Source organism: Cannabis sativa, chromosome 9 (assembly GCF_029168945.1).
Source record: "Cannabis sativa cultivar Pink pepper isolate KNU-18-1 chromosome 9, ASM2916894v1, whole genome shotgun sequence".
Classification (NCBI taxonomy): Eukaryota; Viridiplantae; Streptophyta; class Magnoliopsida; order Rosales; family Cannabaceae; genus Cannabis; species Cannabis sativa.
In genome coordinates, this window is record NC_083609.1 from 60,734,325 (window position 1) to 60,751,534 (window position 17,210).

At 34.5% G+C, this 17,210-nt stretch overlaps 2 protein-coding genes across 3 annotated transcripts; both read left to right on the forward strand.

The window, feature by feature from the left end:
- The first annotated feature begins 7,640 nt into the window (after positions 1-7,640).
- LOC115722735 (uncharacterized) lies at positions 7,641-10,500 on the forward strand. Its single transcript, XM_030652026.2, has one exon. The coding sequence runs from the start codon at positions 7,758-7,760 to the stop codon at positions 10,257-10,259; it is 2,502 nt and encodes an 833-aa protein (XP_030507886.2). The 5' UTR covers positions 7,641-7,757; the 3' UTR covers positions 10,260-10,500.
- Positions 10,501-12,162: 1,662 nt separating this feature from the next.
- Positions 12,163-16,064, forward strand: LOC115723091 (uncharacterized). 2 transcript variants are annotated; one of them, XM_030652508.2, is made up of 6 exons: positions 12,163-12,423; positions 13,326-13,431; positions 13,922-14,098; positions 14,575-14,673; positions 14,782-15,024; positions 15,370-16,064. In XM_030652508.2, the coding sequence occupies exons 2-6, from the start codon at positions 13,393-13,395 to the stop codon at positions 15,787-15,789; spliced, it is 978 nt and encodes a 325-aa protein (XP_030508368.2). In that variant the 5' UTR covers positions 12,163-12,423; positions 13,326-13,392; the 3' UTR covers positions 15,790-16,064. The 2 variants fall into 2 exon arrangements, with proteins under 2 accessions (XP_030508368.2, XP_060960352.1); XM_061104369.1 differs by having other exon boundaries at positions 12,221-12,423; positions 13,326-13,607; positions 13,747-14,098.
- Positions 16,065-17,210: the final 1,146 nt, after the last annotated feature.

Below are 17,210 nucleotides of genomic sequence, written 5' to 3' on the forward strand. Positions count from 1 at the left end.
GATACACACTTGTGATCTAAACATCAGATTTGCCGACAAGAGACAAGCTACAACGAAATTGATTGGAAACTACATCAAGTCACGGTTCACCAACATAAAAACAACTCAAACGCCACAAGACATCAGAGGATAAATGAAACACAAGTATGGGGTGAGAATGAACTACATGAAAGCATGGAGAAGCAAAGAGCACGCGCAAGAAGAATTACGAGGGAAAAGCCAACGAATCATACAGTTGTTGCCGGTTTTTTGCACATGTTGCAAAAAACTAATCCCGAACAATAATGCACATGGAAACAGAGGATGACAACGAGCAAGTACTTGTTTGTCGCACCGGATGCATCAATAAAAGGATGGAAGAAATGCAAACCTATAATAGTTGTTGACGGAACTTTCCTTAAATCAACATATGGAGGTACAACGCTCTCTCGCTTGTACACGTGATGCAAATGGGCACATTTTTCCACTAGCTTTTTCCGTTGTGGATTCGTAAAACAACAACTCATGGCAATGGTTTTTCACAAAAGTGAGAGAAACATATGGGATTAGAGAGGAACGTGCTTTTTGATCTCGAGATAGACATGAGAGCATAAGTAAGGCGGCTTGTCAAGTATTTCCGAAATCACACATTGCTATTTGTGTATACCACCTCGTTAAGCAACCTAAAAGCAACCTTCAAGAAGAATGCAAGCAAGTTTGGATAAACCATTCTTCGGCTGCGCAGCATACACGGAGAGGAAATTTGAATACCATATGAGCGAGTTGGACAGCTTGGACATCCGTGTAAGACCATATTTACAACAAGTTGGATACCACGAAATGGTCAAGATACCATCGCAAAAAACAACAGTATTCAACTATGACTTCAAACATTGTTGAATCTCTAAATGCAAAGCAAACTTGGCAACAGAGAGCTACCAATCACAACACCGATGGAGTCATTGAGAGCATTGATTCAACAATGGACATACACAAACGAGAAAAAAGCACGTAAAAACAACAACATTTTTAACACCTACAAAGCAGAAAAGAAATTAGTCGACAACTTTGTGGAATCATTGACAGAAAAATGTAATGACATGTTAAATATTTTAGTTGCATTTTAGTTTCTTTATAGTTTGTTTTTCGTTGTTATACATATTAACAAGCTTTTACACTTAATCCGCAGGTAAAACCAATAAACGAGACCATGTTCGAAGTCATTGAACTAACCGGATCATGGGTCATCAACCTCAAGGAGAAAACATGCGGTTGCAACGATTCCAACTTGATGAGTTACCGTGTGCTCATGCGCTCATTTATAAAAGAGATGAACTTGAATGTTTACAACTACATTTCGGGTTATTACACCACGCGAACATGGCTTGAAACATACAGCGGCTCAACATATCCGGTACACAATCACACAACTTGGGATGTGCCACAAAACATAAAAGATATCATTGTTCTGCCACCAAACCAAAAAATAAGATCTGGAAGACCAAGGAAACGAAGGTTTTTATCTGAATGGGATACAAAAAAACATAACAGGTGCGGCAAATGTGGACAACACGGACACAATTGAAAGACATGCAACAATCAAGCAATAAAATAGATACATATGAAATATTTGAATTGTTTAATTTTGTGTGCAAATTCAAACAAAGTTGATCCGTGATGCTCTAATTACATGGGATTTCATTTTTATGAAATTTGAAACTTGAGCTTTTTAATAGTTTCAAAATCGTTTTGTTGATTGCGACCACTTTGTAAAATATTAAGTACGAATGACTTATTCTTTACGAGTTTTAAAGGCGCCGACAATAATTGATAAAACATAACTTGAATAAGGGAAAAGAGTTAATGGAATACGAAGAATAAATATACATTCATAGCACTATTTAGGAAAAATGAAAAATAGTTTGTATTTAGTTGGTTAATAGTTTCTCCATAGTTGTGCGACCGTAGATAAGAACTTGAACAATTAAAAAAACACACAACTTTGGGAAATACAAACCTATACAATAAAGATATTATAAGGAGTGAATGTCAAATATCCTAAAAGTTTTAAACCAGCTACATAGTATAAAATCAAATATAATACCTACATTGAAACAACAACACTAAAACTTGTCAAGTAAATAGATTCAACAAATAACATAATAGAGCCACCAAATTAAAAGATCCTATTTCTTCAATTTAGATGCCTTAGAAGACTTGGTTTGCTTCTCATCCTCGCTGTCAATACTTTCGTCAATTTTCCTTTGTCCGTACGAGTAGAAAAGTGAAGCAAGTCGGGTTCGATAAACTTCGATGTCAAAGTACGGCGGGGACATCCTTTCCGTGTATAAAGAATTCGGCAAAGGCAACATATGCTCCACAATCAACATTAAAAAACATAGAGAAAAAATAAACGATTAGAAACTAAAAAACAACATAAAAGAAACTTAAAAGAAACACTCACTTCTTCTGTTTGTAAAGATCACCAAGCTCCACGATTCTCAATGGAGGTAGGGTCGAATCGAGGCGAGGAACTTGTGGTCTATTCTTCCGTAACCCAAGTAAATCGAAAAACAAAGGCGCAACACACGGAATAAGCCTTCATCGCATTCCTAGCCGCGCATTCATCTTCGCGGTTCTCAAAGAATTGTACGAAAATAACGTCCTTTCGTGCACGTCAAGACGCCCAAAACCCAATGACTTTCCGCTTCTTAAATTGATGATGAAAAGCACGTGATCGGCTTCATACCAAGGCTTGGAACGGGGAATGCGCATACCTCGGATGTAATGCGCAATTGGGTGGGCGGCGTGAATGTGTGACATCTTAGTCTTCATTGACTTGGCCTTGTTAAATTTGTGGTACAATGCTTGGATGGAATCATCAAAAAGACAATCAGTAGTTGCGAAATTCAACGTCACAGCGGAAGAATACTTACCTTTTCCGAAGGTAATAGAATATGGTGTTCATATGCCGAGAAAAAAAAACAACACGTAAACACAAATGAAAAGGTTTAACAATCGTAAAAAACCGAAATGCGGTATCAAAACTAAAAAACATTTATAAAGAAACTAAAAACAAACTACCATAAGTACAAAATAAATTGGAAACTTTACCGAGTCGTTCATAAACATGTCGCATGTGGCCAAATGGTAAAACCAAGTTTTATCCTCAACATAATCAACACCTAGCCTAAAACCCGGGGTAAATTTCTTTGCGCCGTCTTCATAACAATTATAATGCCTACAACAACAAAAAAACGGCAAAAAAATAGCATTAAAACAAAGAATAAACTGGAAAAAAAAATAATACAAAAACAGATTTAATAAAGAACGATCCTGGGATGTTTAAGCAATCCTTGACCAATCCAAAAGTCAAATTTTACCTCAATCTCGAGATACGGGATCGCAAAAGCATCATTAAGAGCATAAAAGGCCACTTCACATAAGTCACCATTTTGAAATCCCTATCATCCCCCGATTGAGAACCCGAGGACATAAGCTCCATTGGAGTGCTAAACATCACGAACCCGAAATCAACAAATGGAGATTTCAAGGCGGAGCACGCTTCCTCTTATCCAACGAGAGGTGTATCGAGACGGTATCCTCGCTTCATCGCATGAAGGGCATCCGACTTTTCACCAACAACATCCGGATTGGGTGCGGGGACCTAAAAAATGAAGAATGCATTAAAACAAGCTTGCAAAACATACTAGAAACTAATGAGCAACCAAAAAGAAACCTAGTTTTTTTGAAAACAATTAAAAGTAAACTTACATTGATTTTAGCAACATTTCCTCGAGCCGGCCAACACAACTTGATCATCATCTATTACAAGTGGCTCAACCCATCAAAGAAATCGTCCCCCTTCAATCGAGACTCATCGCCCTTCGGCTTCTCAACATCCTTAACATTTTTATCACTCCCTCCAACATCCTCGAAGGATTCACATCGGCGAAGAAGAACGGCCTTGTCGGCATCATCGCATCCCCACCAACTTTAACCAACTCACCACCATCGTCGGAGTCGGAATCAATATTTTCTGGATCAGGCAATTGCTTCTCATCATCCTCGGCATCATCATCATCATCATCATCAGGATCATCATCAGAATCTTGAGTTACTAATTCATCCGATGACTTTCCCTGTATCAACCAACATAAATGAAACTTAAATAAAACAGTAAAGAAACTATACAAAAAAAAATATAAAAAAACCTAAACAATAAAATAAGAATAAATACCTCGTCAGAAGGACGACGATGAATGGCATTAACCTTCTCTTGGATATCCTTAATTACAGTCATTACGGATTTGAAATTAAAATCAACAAAACACCTCAACGAAATGAAGTCCTCGCCAATGATGATTGATTCGAATGAGCATCTCCGGCTTAGATTTCATCCAATCAATATCTCGCCGAATCGACTTCTTTGAAGATGAGCCCCCCTCGAAGGATTTCTTCGCTACACCACGTTCATCAATAGATTCATCGAGAAATAGACCGTCGAAGTTGAAGCCGCCGCCTCTCTTCATCGCAGGGACGCATGTTTTTTATCTTCAACTGAACAGCATAATCAAACATAATATGAAAAAAAATTAAAACAATTGGAAAAACCAAAAAACAACAACATATATAAAACTGAAAAGAAACAGGAAAAAAACAGTAAAGAAACTATAAAGTACCTTCTCCAAAGGTAAATCAAAAATCTTGCCCTTCAAGTCTCGAAGGGTTGGATTTTTGGTGACGATGGTGTTGCTCCAGTTCAGAATCCTGGGAATAGAAGATGAAACTCTCTTACAGAAAGAGTTCACCATTGCGGGGACGACATTCATAAAACCAAACAAGGTGAAAACCCAAGGACATCCCAATGCCCTATATCAGCCATCATATTGGCCTCCCTTCTCTGCCTTTCTATTTTTCATAATGATCCCATGCTCAATCCTACCTTTGAATGAGTCAATTGTCAATTCAAATGATTCCCTACCCCAACAATACTCATCCCACCGACCGCTATCAACTACATCTAGAACAAACCTAGACACTTCTTTGTCAGGAGTATTGCTAAGAAGAAAACACTGAATGAAATACAAAACAGCCATTTTCAAACCAATAGACTCATCCAAACCCCACCGACTACCCAAAAAAGCATCCTCGATGGCTTTGTTGTCAATAGTTTTTACACCACGGAAACATGTTTCTACCAATTGATTTGTTTCCTGTGAAAACAACAACTTGTTGCAATCACCGAAACAATCTAAACCGTAGATCGTGTAAAATTCTTGACTAAACCGTATGCAACGGCCAAATAACCTTAGCCCAAAACTCCTTAGGATTAGGTCAGAAACTTCACTTAGTAATAAACTATGAACGACTTCAGGATGAAAAACAAACTCGGGCATATCCGTAAAATGCCCAAACCGAGTTTGACGAAACAAAGAAAGCAAATTAACGAGATAAAGTGTTTTTAATATTATTTATCACAGGAATAAACAACGGTGCATACACACTTTGATCCGTAAAAATCGAAGGACTAAATTTACGATCCCAAACCCGCAACATAACAAAAAGGGCCAAGATAAATTATAAATCCTGAATAAAACGATGAAAACCGAAATACAACTACAAACAAACTAAAAACAAACTATCAATGGCAAACAACTACACGAAAATAACAAGAAAAGACCTTAAATCGTTTGGAAACATAAAAAACAACAAACAACTAACCCTAAAAGAAATCGAAAAATGCGTATAAAAAGAACAACAAAACTATATTAAAAGCAACAAACAAACTAAAAAACATATACAACTATAGAAAAATATAGAGCAAAGATTTGAAAATCGTTTTGAAATCTAAAATATAACTTGAAACAACTAAACCTAATGAAAATCGAAAACACATCAAAACATACCAAGAATAAACTATTAAAAAGGCGAAAAGAAACTACCGAAGAATGATTGAAAAACCAAAAACGAAAACAAAACACATAACCTGTAAGCACAAAAAAACACCGAAAATAAAGAAAACAAAACAAAATTAAAGAAACAACACCCAAAAGCGAATCAAATGAAATGATCAAAAGCAACAATAAATAACTAAAAAATTTAAAAACATAAAACAAAATGCGCAAATGAAACCCTAAAATTACACAAAGCATAATGAACATGAAAACGCCAAAATCTGGGTAAAGCATAAATGGAAGAAAGGGGGAAACGAAAATAAAACTAAAAACCAACCTCAGTCCGATCTTCAGCATGTGTAATAGATTTTTGAAATTTTTTCCCAGAAATTTCTGGAAGCGTGGGCTCCTCCAAGTTCAGCTTCGATTTCTTCGAAGAATGGGGTCTCACACGCTTCGGCATGGGAGCTTCAAAATCAGAATCAAAATCATCAATGATTGGGCGTTTACCCTTGGATTTGTTGGCCAAAGATTTCTTGCCCATTTTTGATTTCTTTTTGAGAACTGGAGAAGGGGATGAAGATGACCGAGTGATTGCCATGGTATAAATAAGATTGAAAAAAATGAAACAGAGAGGGAAAACAGTTGCTAAATCGTGGGCTAAGAGGAAGTTGAAAATTCGTGGATGAACCAAAAATAAGAGGGAAAAACGTGATAAATTATGGGTGGTTAATGGAGGTTACTTGAATTCAAAATGAACTTAGAGAACAGAAATGAAGAATAGAAAATGAAATGAAAACAAAATGAAAAAAGAGAGGGAAGAGAGTATGATTTGATTGATGATGCATGGGGAGAGCACACGTGTATGCATGGTATGATGAGTAAGTGGTAAATGTGTAATAAAAATAAGTTTGTAAGTAGAAATGTAGCAATAGGCGTGTGAGGGTAATTATGTAATAAAGTGTGTAAAAAGGATTTTTCATGAAAAAATTTCAAAAAAAAAATACAAACATATATTAAAAAATATAAAATGTTAATAAAAATAATAAAAATATTAAACGGATCCTTGTCGAACAGGAGTGTCATCTCCGTCCTCGCCCCGTTTAACATTCGAGGACAAAAATGATACTTTTTTTTTGAGAAAATGCGTCTATATCATAGATTCAAATAAGTTAGACCTCTCGGTCGTTACACAAAATATTGTTAGGTACAACCGAAATCGGGATAGACCCAAATACCTGATGAGTAAACGCCCATCTAGCCACATAATGAGCGGCAAAATTACAGGTTCTACTAATAAAAGCAAAATTACAACTAATAAAGAGGGGAGAAGACTTAGAACAAAATGAGATATAGTTTTCAAGCGCTCAGCAAGAATCCTTCCCATTGAGAGCATTGATAACCACACTCGAGCATTGATAACCACAAAAATGATACTTATCCTTGTCTCGTTCCCCATTTAAATGGGAATTCCCATCCCATTAGGGACGGATCCCCATGAGGGTCATCTCCACAGAAAAAATATGCACCTCTCAAAAGTTCTAAAAATATAATTCATGTATTAATACTGTTAAAAATTAAATTTAAATATTTATTTATAAACTACACTTAAACTTAAATATTTCCGCATTAAATTATACCTATTTAAAATAATTTATGTAAGAATGTATTTTTAATGGCAAATGGAAACTTCTTGTTCACCAAAAAAAAAAATCCAATAATTATTATTGACAATATATAATAGTAATAAATTACTTTGTTTTATCTTTTTCATTTCACTTCTCTTTGGTTTTTTACTTGTCTTCAAAGTCTTCCACTCCTTTGTCTTTATTCTTACACAAACTCCAAAGCTCTAACAGAACAACCTCACTTTCCTCATCAATGGAGGAACCTCAACCACAACCACAACCCCATTTCCCATACTCAGATCTAAACCCATCTCTTCATCCAAACACCATGAGACAACAACATCAACAACAACGACGACGACAAAGAGGAGTTGAAAGAGGAGGAGGAGGTAAATCATGTACTCACTTACTTTTCAAAGCTCTTTTAGTTGCCATACTCATCATTCTTCTACCATTGTTCCCTTCTCAAGCTCCTGAATTTATTAACGAATCTGTTATCACCAAGTTCTGGGAGCTTATTCACCTTCTATTCATTGGCATTGCCGTTTCCTATGGCTTATTTAGTCGAAGAAATAATAATGTTGAAATTAGGTTTGATGAGACTGATCTTTCATCCCCAAAGGTTGAAACTTTACATTATGATATGTCTAAAATGTTTCAGATTTCATCGAATTGTGATGATGGGTTTGTTGATCCCAATTTGTCTGTTAGTGAAAATGGGGTTTGTTTTCAGGGTTGGAATTCAAAGTATTTACAGGGTGAATCAATGGTTGTTGTGGCTCAACCCAATTATGGTGAGAATAGATTGGTAGCTGATTATAAACCTTTAGGATTGCCTGTAAGGAGTTTGAAATCTAGAATTAGGAAAAGGGAAAGTGTAGATGTTGTTAATGATTATGAGTTAGGTTCTGGTTCGGGTTTGAGTTCGAGTTCGAGTTCTCAGCAGGGTTCATTATCTGAGACTTTTGTTAATGATTCACAAGAGAAGTTCTTTGGTGAGTTGTGTTGTCCTCAAAATGATGGCATTGAGTTCAATAAATTAGGTTCGGGTTTGGGTTCGGGTTTGAGTTTGAGTTCTCAGCAGGGTTCATTATCTGAGAGTTTTGTTAATGATTCACAAGAGAAGTTCTTTGGTGAATTGTGTTGTCCTCAAAATGATGGCATTGAGTTCAATAAATTAGGTTCGGGTTTGAGTTCGAGTTTGGGTTCTCAGCAGGGCTCGTTATCTGAGAGTTCTGTTAAAAATCCACAAGAGAACTTCTTTGGGGAAATGTGTTATCCTCAAAATGAAGGCATTGAGCTCAATAAATTAGGTTCGGGTTTGGGTTCGAGTGCTCAGAGTTCGTTATCTGAGAGTTATGTTAAAGATTCACAAGAGAATTACTTTGGTGAGTTGTGTTCTCCTCAAAATGAAGGCATTGAGTTCAATGAAGCTGTTGTTGTTTCATCACCTTCCCCAGTTCCATGGCGTCCGAGATCTGGAAGGAGGAGGAGAATGAGAGAAAGAGTTTGTAGTGATCGTCGTCCTTCTTCACATTTTAGACCACTCTCAGTTGATGAAACTCAATTCGAATCTCTCAGAAAAACAGGATCACCTTCAAATGATTCCCCTTCACATTCGGTTTCTTCTGAAGAGATGAACTCGAAAATTGAGGACGAATGTAGCAGCAATAGTGGTAAGAGCTTTCAAGGGTCTTATACTTCTTCGAATTCACCATCACCACCCTACTTGAAGAATTCGGATGTAAGAAATTCAAAGAGTTCTCAAGGCTCCTCTGGTTCAGATTCCCCTTCACCCCCAAAAATGAATGATGAAGTTTCAGAAGTACTGAACTCGGAATTGGAAGTTGATGATGACAATAAAACACAAGGCTATGGATGGTCTCCTGCTTCATCAGGTTTTCCTTCGCCACTGAAACCAATAAATGATCAAGCTTTAGAAGTAACGAGCTCGGAAAGAGAACAAGATGGTAGCAAACCAAAAGGTTTTCGGGGGTTACTACCAAAGCCAGTGAAACATGGTATGAGGAAAACAAAGAGTTTCCAAGGATCTTCTGCTGGACGCCCCCGATCACCACCCAAACCAGTGAATGACAAAGCTTCATTGAGTGGATTTCACGCAAGGGGACATAGTGTTGGTTCTTCATATGAAAATGATTTGGCTAGCCCAAAAGATTACTACTGGAATGAACAACAGGAACCGAGTGAGAGTAGAAGAGAAGACATGTTGAGTAACAAAGAGAGTGAACTGAAATCAGAAAGGAAAGTGTCGAGTCCCACAAAAGCTTCGTTAAGGGGAAAATCAGTTCGAACAATCAGATCTCGTGGAACAACTTCCAAGGCTTACGACAAGGGTGAAGAAGGGAGGAAAGAAACAATGAGACATGAAGGTGTTGAGAGCCTGGTTAGTGGAAGCAATAAGCCAAACCTTGATAAGGCCTCAGCCATGAAAATGAACACAGTTCCTGCTGAATATCGAAATAGAGAGAGGGAGGAAACTTCTGAGAATGTTTCTGTAGGATCTGAAGCAGATGACGCGAAGAGTGAAGCTGAAGATGGGGATAACAAATTTCTATCAAGCTCGCGAGAAGATGCTGACGCTGAATCTGTCATTGATGCAACATCAGATTCTAATGAAGTTGATAAGAAAGCTGGTGAATTTATAGCCAAATTTAGAGAACAAATCAGGCTTCAAAAAGTGGCTTCTTTTGATAGATCAAAAGGTTTAAAACTAGGCAACAGCTACCTTAGATGACAATTTTACAAGCTTAAGAAAGGCCAAAGATTCTTCTTGTTGCTGAAATCTTGTGTTTAATTTATTGTTTCTTATATTTACTCACATTTGATTGCATATTCTGTTGGCTCAATACTTGAGCAACTAACACTGTTGGGACAGCTTAAAGTTTAATTATTTTGAAAATTCTATTCAAGCACATGAGTTGTAATGTGTATCGACGCCATCAATCGCGAGAAAAGATTAGAACTTTACTCGAAAATTACATGTTTTGTAACTGGTAAGTATCTTATTTGATCTGAAACTGGTATGTTCCTGTTTTCATTTTTCTGGGCATTTGTTTATGTATTGAGCCATTGGATTCTTTTTCTTTCTTTTTTTGGTGGTTGTGATGGTTGTTGAGTTGGTTTGGTTTATTGTCTGATTTGTGAGGTGGGGTTTTGGATTTTGACATTATTGGAAATGTACTGTGTTTCTTTGTGGGGTATGTTTCTTGATCATGGTGTTTTGAGAAGTTTTGGATTTTGACATCTTTGCAGGGCTGTTTCTAGTTTTTATGGGGTTTAGGACAAAATATAAAACAAAATTCTAACAAGTTTTTAAACTATTTTTCTACTAATAATTTTTGGAGGGTTTTATGGACTAATATTAAAAAAACATAATTTAAAAAAAAGTCTTGGGATGAGGAGTCTTGAGCTTCGGTCGCCCTGCATCTTGTACTTTATGATCTTGTTATGCCTAGAGGTGACGCTTATTCTGTAATTATTTAGCGATATTTTATAAAATTTATTATTTAAAATTATATAAGACTTAATATTTAACTGCATTAATAGCAATATGACAACTTAAAAGATGTTAAGCATCACTGATGTTTTTTTTAAAGTGGTGCTACTAATATTTTTTAGTATTTCTCAAAGCAAAGAACATTGTTATTAGGATTAGGTACCAGTACTTAAAGGTGACGTTTTGTGATTAGTTAGCGATATTCTATAAAATTTATTATATTAAACTTTTTAAGACTTAATATTTAATTAGGTTAATAGCGATATAACAATTTGAAGAACACTAATAGCACAAAGTGCCTTCTAATATTTCTTGTACAATCATAATAAACACAATCATTTTATTTAAAAAAAAAAACACAATCATTTTATGAAAAAATCTATCTATATTTATTACATAAAATAATTGAGATGATAATGTGATCATAGCCCTTCCAACAACAAATATATAAAATAGGCAATGTTTGGAAGCCAATCCAAATTTATTATAATCAAATCCTCATCATTATAATTCACCAAAAAAAATCTCATCATTATAGCTAAGATCAAGAAATTACAAGTTATAAATGTTTACATAGAGAATAATAATAATAATAATTTAGTGTCAAAATACATAATAATAATTAAAATTCATAGAAATATTTATGCTATAATAAAGTCTAAATTAGGGATGGCAAAATTGAATTAGGGTAAAAAAAAATTAGATATGGGTCAAAAAGGGGTCCAGATAACTTGTGATTTTTAAATATGATAAATACATACATAACTTTTTCCTAAACTAATAAAATAGTATGAAAATTCTACAAGGCACATCCTTAAAATGGATATGGGTCATGTACGTTATAGTATTAAGACATCCTGCAAAATTTTAAGTAATTTGGAAAAGTTTAACATGCCGAAAATTATGTTCAAACAGTGTGTTGCACGCGTGACTATTTTATTTTATACGAGTGTAAAATAGACTGTTTGAACATTGTTTTCTATACTGTAAATTATTTCAAATTTTTCAAAATTTTGTAGGATATCTTAAATAGCTATAACGTACATGAATATGAAAAAAAAAAATTAGACTAAAAAATTTTCTAGATGCCGAAACAAGTTAAAGGTGCACCAATACATCCCTTTTAAGGGGTACATTGTAGAATCATTTAATAATAATTAAAATTAATTAAAAATGAGAATAGAGGGTAAAACAACATAGAATAGGATAGGGAGAAGAGTTAGGTAGAGAAGACTAACTGAGTCATGACTCGTGAGTTGTGACGAGTTGTTGTTATGCTTAAATCCCTTCCCTTGGCGCTCTTAACAAAATCCAAAAACCCTTTCTTTCTTCAACAAATTCACCATTGCAACTCTCAAAAAGCTTCGATTTTTCTGCTAACCTCCTCCTCAATCTCATCCAGGTATGGAACTTGTTTGTTTTTACAGTTTATTTTGCGCACTGAAATTTTATCCTGAAATCCACGAAGTACAAGAGACACAATATTGATTTTTCTTATCTTATTAGTGCAAATTGCTTTGTTGTTGTATGCAATTGATTATTGATGTGTGTTTGTTTACAAATTTCGTATCGGTTTTTTGAATGGAAGAGTTGAGATGAGATGGAAAGGTGTTCAATTTAAAATTTGGTTTTAGGGATTTTTACTGTTTATCTTATTTAGAATGAGATAGGAAAGGGGTTAAATTTTTGGATCATTGATTGGATTGAACAGACCATTTTAACTAGTAGAAGCCTAATCTAGCATAGTCAAAATGGAATGGAATGAAGATGGCTCATTTTGCTAGGAACAGATTTGTCATAGTGTTGATGGTCAATGCACACAAAATTATTCGAGCTAAACCGAAAAGGGATAGCTCAAATGGTCAGGCATGTGGTTTGCTTCTATAAGGTTTGAGGTTCGAGTCCCTACTGATTACCTACATAGCAATTGGTATAGTTTCTTGGTCCCCAAATATTGCAGGGTTAGGTGAGGATCCTAGTTTAATTAAAAAAATAAGTATCTGAGCTAAGTTTACGATAGTGTTGTCAATCGTTTATTCTTTACGAGCTGTTGATGTTTAGGTTGATGTATGAGCTTGGTTAGTAGATGGTAAGTGAAGGAATTTGGTTGTACCTTTTTAATGGTATTATCTTTTGCCTTGTAAGAAACTTTCTCCAATTGAAATGAGTTGAATGTTATGACTGAGAATTCATGTCTGTTCAAACTTAACAGATTCTGAAGGGACAGATAAATGTTCATTTCAAGCTTATACATTCCTTGGTGTCATATTCTTTTATTTATGCTAACATCTTTTCATGAAACAGGATAGCATCGTTTGTTTCAGTGTCATTATAATCGTGAAAGGCTCTCTAAAAGTGTCATCAAATCTCAATGGAGAAATGCTTGTCCACCGAAGAGCAGCAGGCAAAGGTACATTTGACTCCCACATTTTATGATTTTGATCCTTTTCTATTCCCTTGTCGTAATACATGATGTTATATTTGTTAACACGCCCTTCATGTAGCAAACAAGAGCCTCATTGTATGTGGATATAATTATCTCAATCAATGCGTTATTCTGGGGTCTGATTACAGTATCCATATCGGGTGAATATGATGGAGTGGGATTGTTGTGTTTCCCCTTGTTGTATTCTTTGTTCTACTCTTGTTCTGCTTTCTCTGTATGCTTCCATGGTTGGTTACAATTGTCTGCTTTTGTTGTTGATTGCACATTGTAGCAACACAGTGACACACAAAGGCAAATTAAATGTAAAGAAACTCCATTAGGAGTAGTAATTCACTGTTTTGTTTAACTTGTTACTATTCTTTGCTACTATGAAACAAACTAATCATACAAATTTTAATTGCCTCATAATTTACTGTCATCTTATTTCTAAAAATTAGATCTTGAGTTTCTGCAGATCAATGAAGTCAGAAAGATGATAGGTTCTATTGCTGATAAGCTTCCAGATATCTGTTCAGAGGCATCCATATTGAGGTATCTCAGAGCACGGAGCTGGAATACAGCAAAGGCAGGCAAGATGTTGAAACAAACCATCAAATGGAGGCTAGACTACAAACCCGAAAACATTCGATGGGTATGATACTATATTCTTTATTTTTATTGCTAAATATCTCCTCATGAAATATCATTGGTCTTCTTTATAGAAACTCAAGGCTAATGCAATTGATACACCATTGATCCAATTAAGTTCTTGAAACAATTAGAGAACAGGCATTTTATTGATATCAAAGTAAGAATTACAAATTTCCAAACTTTTCGAGACTGTTTGGTATCTCCCTAAGAGCAATATTTTACTCTAAAAATACTAACTCACCTCTGACTGTTTCTTTAACTAACACCTTAGGACTATTAACACAGCTAACTTATTCCATCTCAGCCGTTAAGAATTAGACAACTCAGCTTCTATAATCCTAATCAATTTTACTAGTTAGACTAATATTAAGGCATAACAGCAATTTAAGTTATAAATAATTATATAGGTAGGCTAATAATAAGCCTATTGAGACTCATCATCTGCTTATTCAAAATAGTTTCTTCCCTCTTTTTCAGGAAGATATTGCTCGTGAAGCTGAAACCGGAAAAATCTACAGAGCTAACTATTTTGACAAATTCGGAAGGGCTGTTCTTATCATGAGACCTGGTTTCCAGGTAGCTAAAATAGATTGACATTTTTTGTCTTTGTTCATCATGTACTATCATTAATATCCATATCTATAACTCTGAGCTCATTATGATTGTTTTATCTCGTACTTTTAGAACACAAACGTTGTAAGTGGACAAATCAAGTATCTAGTCTATTGCATGGAGAATGCAATAATGAATCTAAAGTCAGACCAGGAGCAGATGGTATGGTTAGTCGATTTTCAAAACTGGAACACTTCTAGCATTTCAATAAAGGCAACTCGGGAAACAGCAAATGTCTTGCAGAATCACTACCCCGAGAGATTGGGTTTTGGAATCCTCTACAATCCGCCAAAAATATTCGAGTCCTTCTGGAAGGTGCTTATTTCTTATTTCACTTTCATATCACACCGCTATTTTATCTTTGTATTTAGTTCTAATATTATCTACATTTTGTATTTACTCGAGCGGAGTTTTAGGCAAAATAGCTTCGCCAAGCACTCCCCCGTCGCCCCGTCCATTTTTTTTATTATAACATTGCATAATAGTTTCTTTTCTATAATTCTTTACAAAATAACTTCCAGGGATATTAATTGAGCTGTGATTTAATGCTGAAGAAGTAGATAATTAGGGATAGTGTCTTGTTATGGTTTGTATGAATATCTCAGTGCGTCCAAAGTTTTGTTGTTGACAAAGTTATGATATATACCTTTTTGAGTGCAGATGGTGAAACCATTTATTGAGCCAAAGACATTCAAGAAAGTTAAGTTTGTATACTCTAACAACCCTCAAAGCCAGAAGATCATGGAAGAGCTTTTCGATATGGATAAGTTGGAATCTTCATTTGGGGGGCAAAACTCAGTGAGTTTCGATTATGAAGCTTATGCACAAAGAATGAAGGAAGACGAGAAGAACATGTCTAATCTCATTAACTCTCGTTCTTCCTCACCATCCCTAGTGTCCGAAACACATCAGCTGTCAGAAGCATTGGCTTCCGATCTAGGTTCTGATGGTGACGAAGTTAAATCCTCATCCGATGATGAAATAATCCCTTCTGATTTGGTACTCGATGATGAGAAGACACCGGACCGATCAGAGCTACACAATGATGGTAAAGATGTTGTAAATAGCAACATCAAGTAGTATGCATTTGAGATTTGGTTTAAAGGCTGGAAATTTACTTATTTTGAGGAGTAAAATTCCAAATATATATATATAATATATCTGTAACCTCCACAAACTAATGCACAAGTGAAATCTCTCATTGGTTTTATTGGTCTCCAAATGAGATTTTGTAATAACTCAAACAATGTAAATAAAACTACATATTTCTTTCATTTTGATTATGAAAGTGATAAAGATATGGGATGATGTTGATTGAGAGGTGGGATAAAGCATCCCCAAACTCATTGATCAAATTCGTTGATGTTGGTACTAAAATTCTTCCCATGTTATGCTAATGGTGTCATATGTAGTTTTTTTAAATAATTTTATGTTTGGAGTATTTTTTATTATAACGGTTGTTTCTACAATGCATCCTACTAATATATACTATATTTTTTACAATCTTTTTTTTAATTGTATGATTTTTTTAATTACAAATGTATGCAACTCCAAAAAAAAAAAAAAAATACCATAAGAAAATGACATAAAAATAAGAAAATAAGGTAAAGACAACATACAAATAATATAAAAATAACAAGAGAAGACTACAATGTAAAAATAATAATCCATATTTTTGTAAAAAGAAAACTTATAATCCGTAAAAAATATTAAATACTTCTACATTACACCTTTTATATGTTTCCACATATGAGAGAATTTTTTAGTCTAATTTTTTTTCATGATCGTTTACGTTGTAGTAGTTAAAATATTATGTAAAATTTTGAGAGATTTAAAAAAATTTAACACATCGAAAAAATAGGATTCAAACAGTCTGTTACATTTGAAATTCTTTTATTTTATACGCATATGAAATAGATTGTTTGAACCCTATTTTCGGCGTATTACATTTTTTGAAATTTTTTAAATTTTGCAGGATATCCTAAATAATTACAATGTAGACCACCATAAAAAAATTGGACTGAAAAATTCTCTCAAATACCAAAACAGATAAAAAGTTTATCGATGAACCCGTTTTAGAGGGTACAAAGTACAATTTTTCAAAAATATTTAATAATCTATTCTGTATTTTTGCAATTTTTTGGTTATATATGAAATAATTCAAATATTTTACCGGGGTAAGTTGAAAAATGCCTCTTTTATTCATCAATTAATCAAATTTACCTATAATTTTATATTTATTTGAAACATACATCTTTTTATATGTATTATACCCAAAATACCCTTACATAAGAGAATCACATGGAGAGTATCTTGAAGTGACAGGGGCAAAATTGGTACAATGTTTAAAAAAAGAGGTAAAAATGATAGATTTTAAAAAAGAAGGTAAAAGGGGAGTGATATTTGCACCCCTTAAACTTATAAATACACCCCATTATTAAAAAAAATATAAACTTAAATAATTTTTTAAAATTAATCTTAATATTTTTTTAAAATTTTTT

What these genes read in the sequence shown, in the direction of transcription:
- LOC115723091 (XM_030652508.2), top strand. Translation starts at nt 13,393, where the DNA reads ATGGAGAAATGCTTGTCCACCGAAGAGCAGCAGGCAAAG. An exon ending in AACCCGAAAACATTCGATGG is followed by an intron (nt 14,099 to 14,574) that starts GTATGATACTAT and finishes CCTCTTTTTCAG; the next exon opens with GAAGATATTGCTCGTGAAGC. An exon ending in TATTCGAGTCCTTCTGGAAG is followed by an intron (nt 15,025 to 15,369) that starts GTGCTTATTTCT and finishes TTTTGAGTGCAG; the next exon opens with ATGGTGAAACCATTTATTGA.
- LOC115722735 (XM_030652026.2), top strand. Translation starts at nt 7,758, where the DNA reads ATGGAGGAACCTCAACCACAACCACAACCCCATTTCCCATACTCAGAT.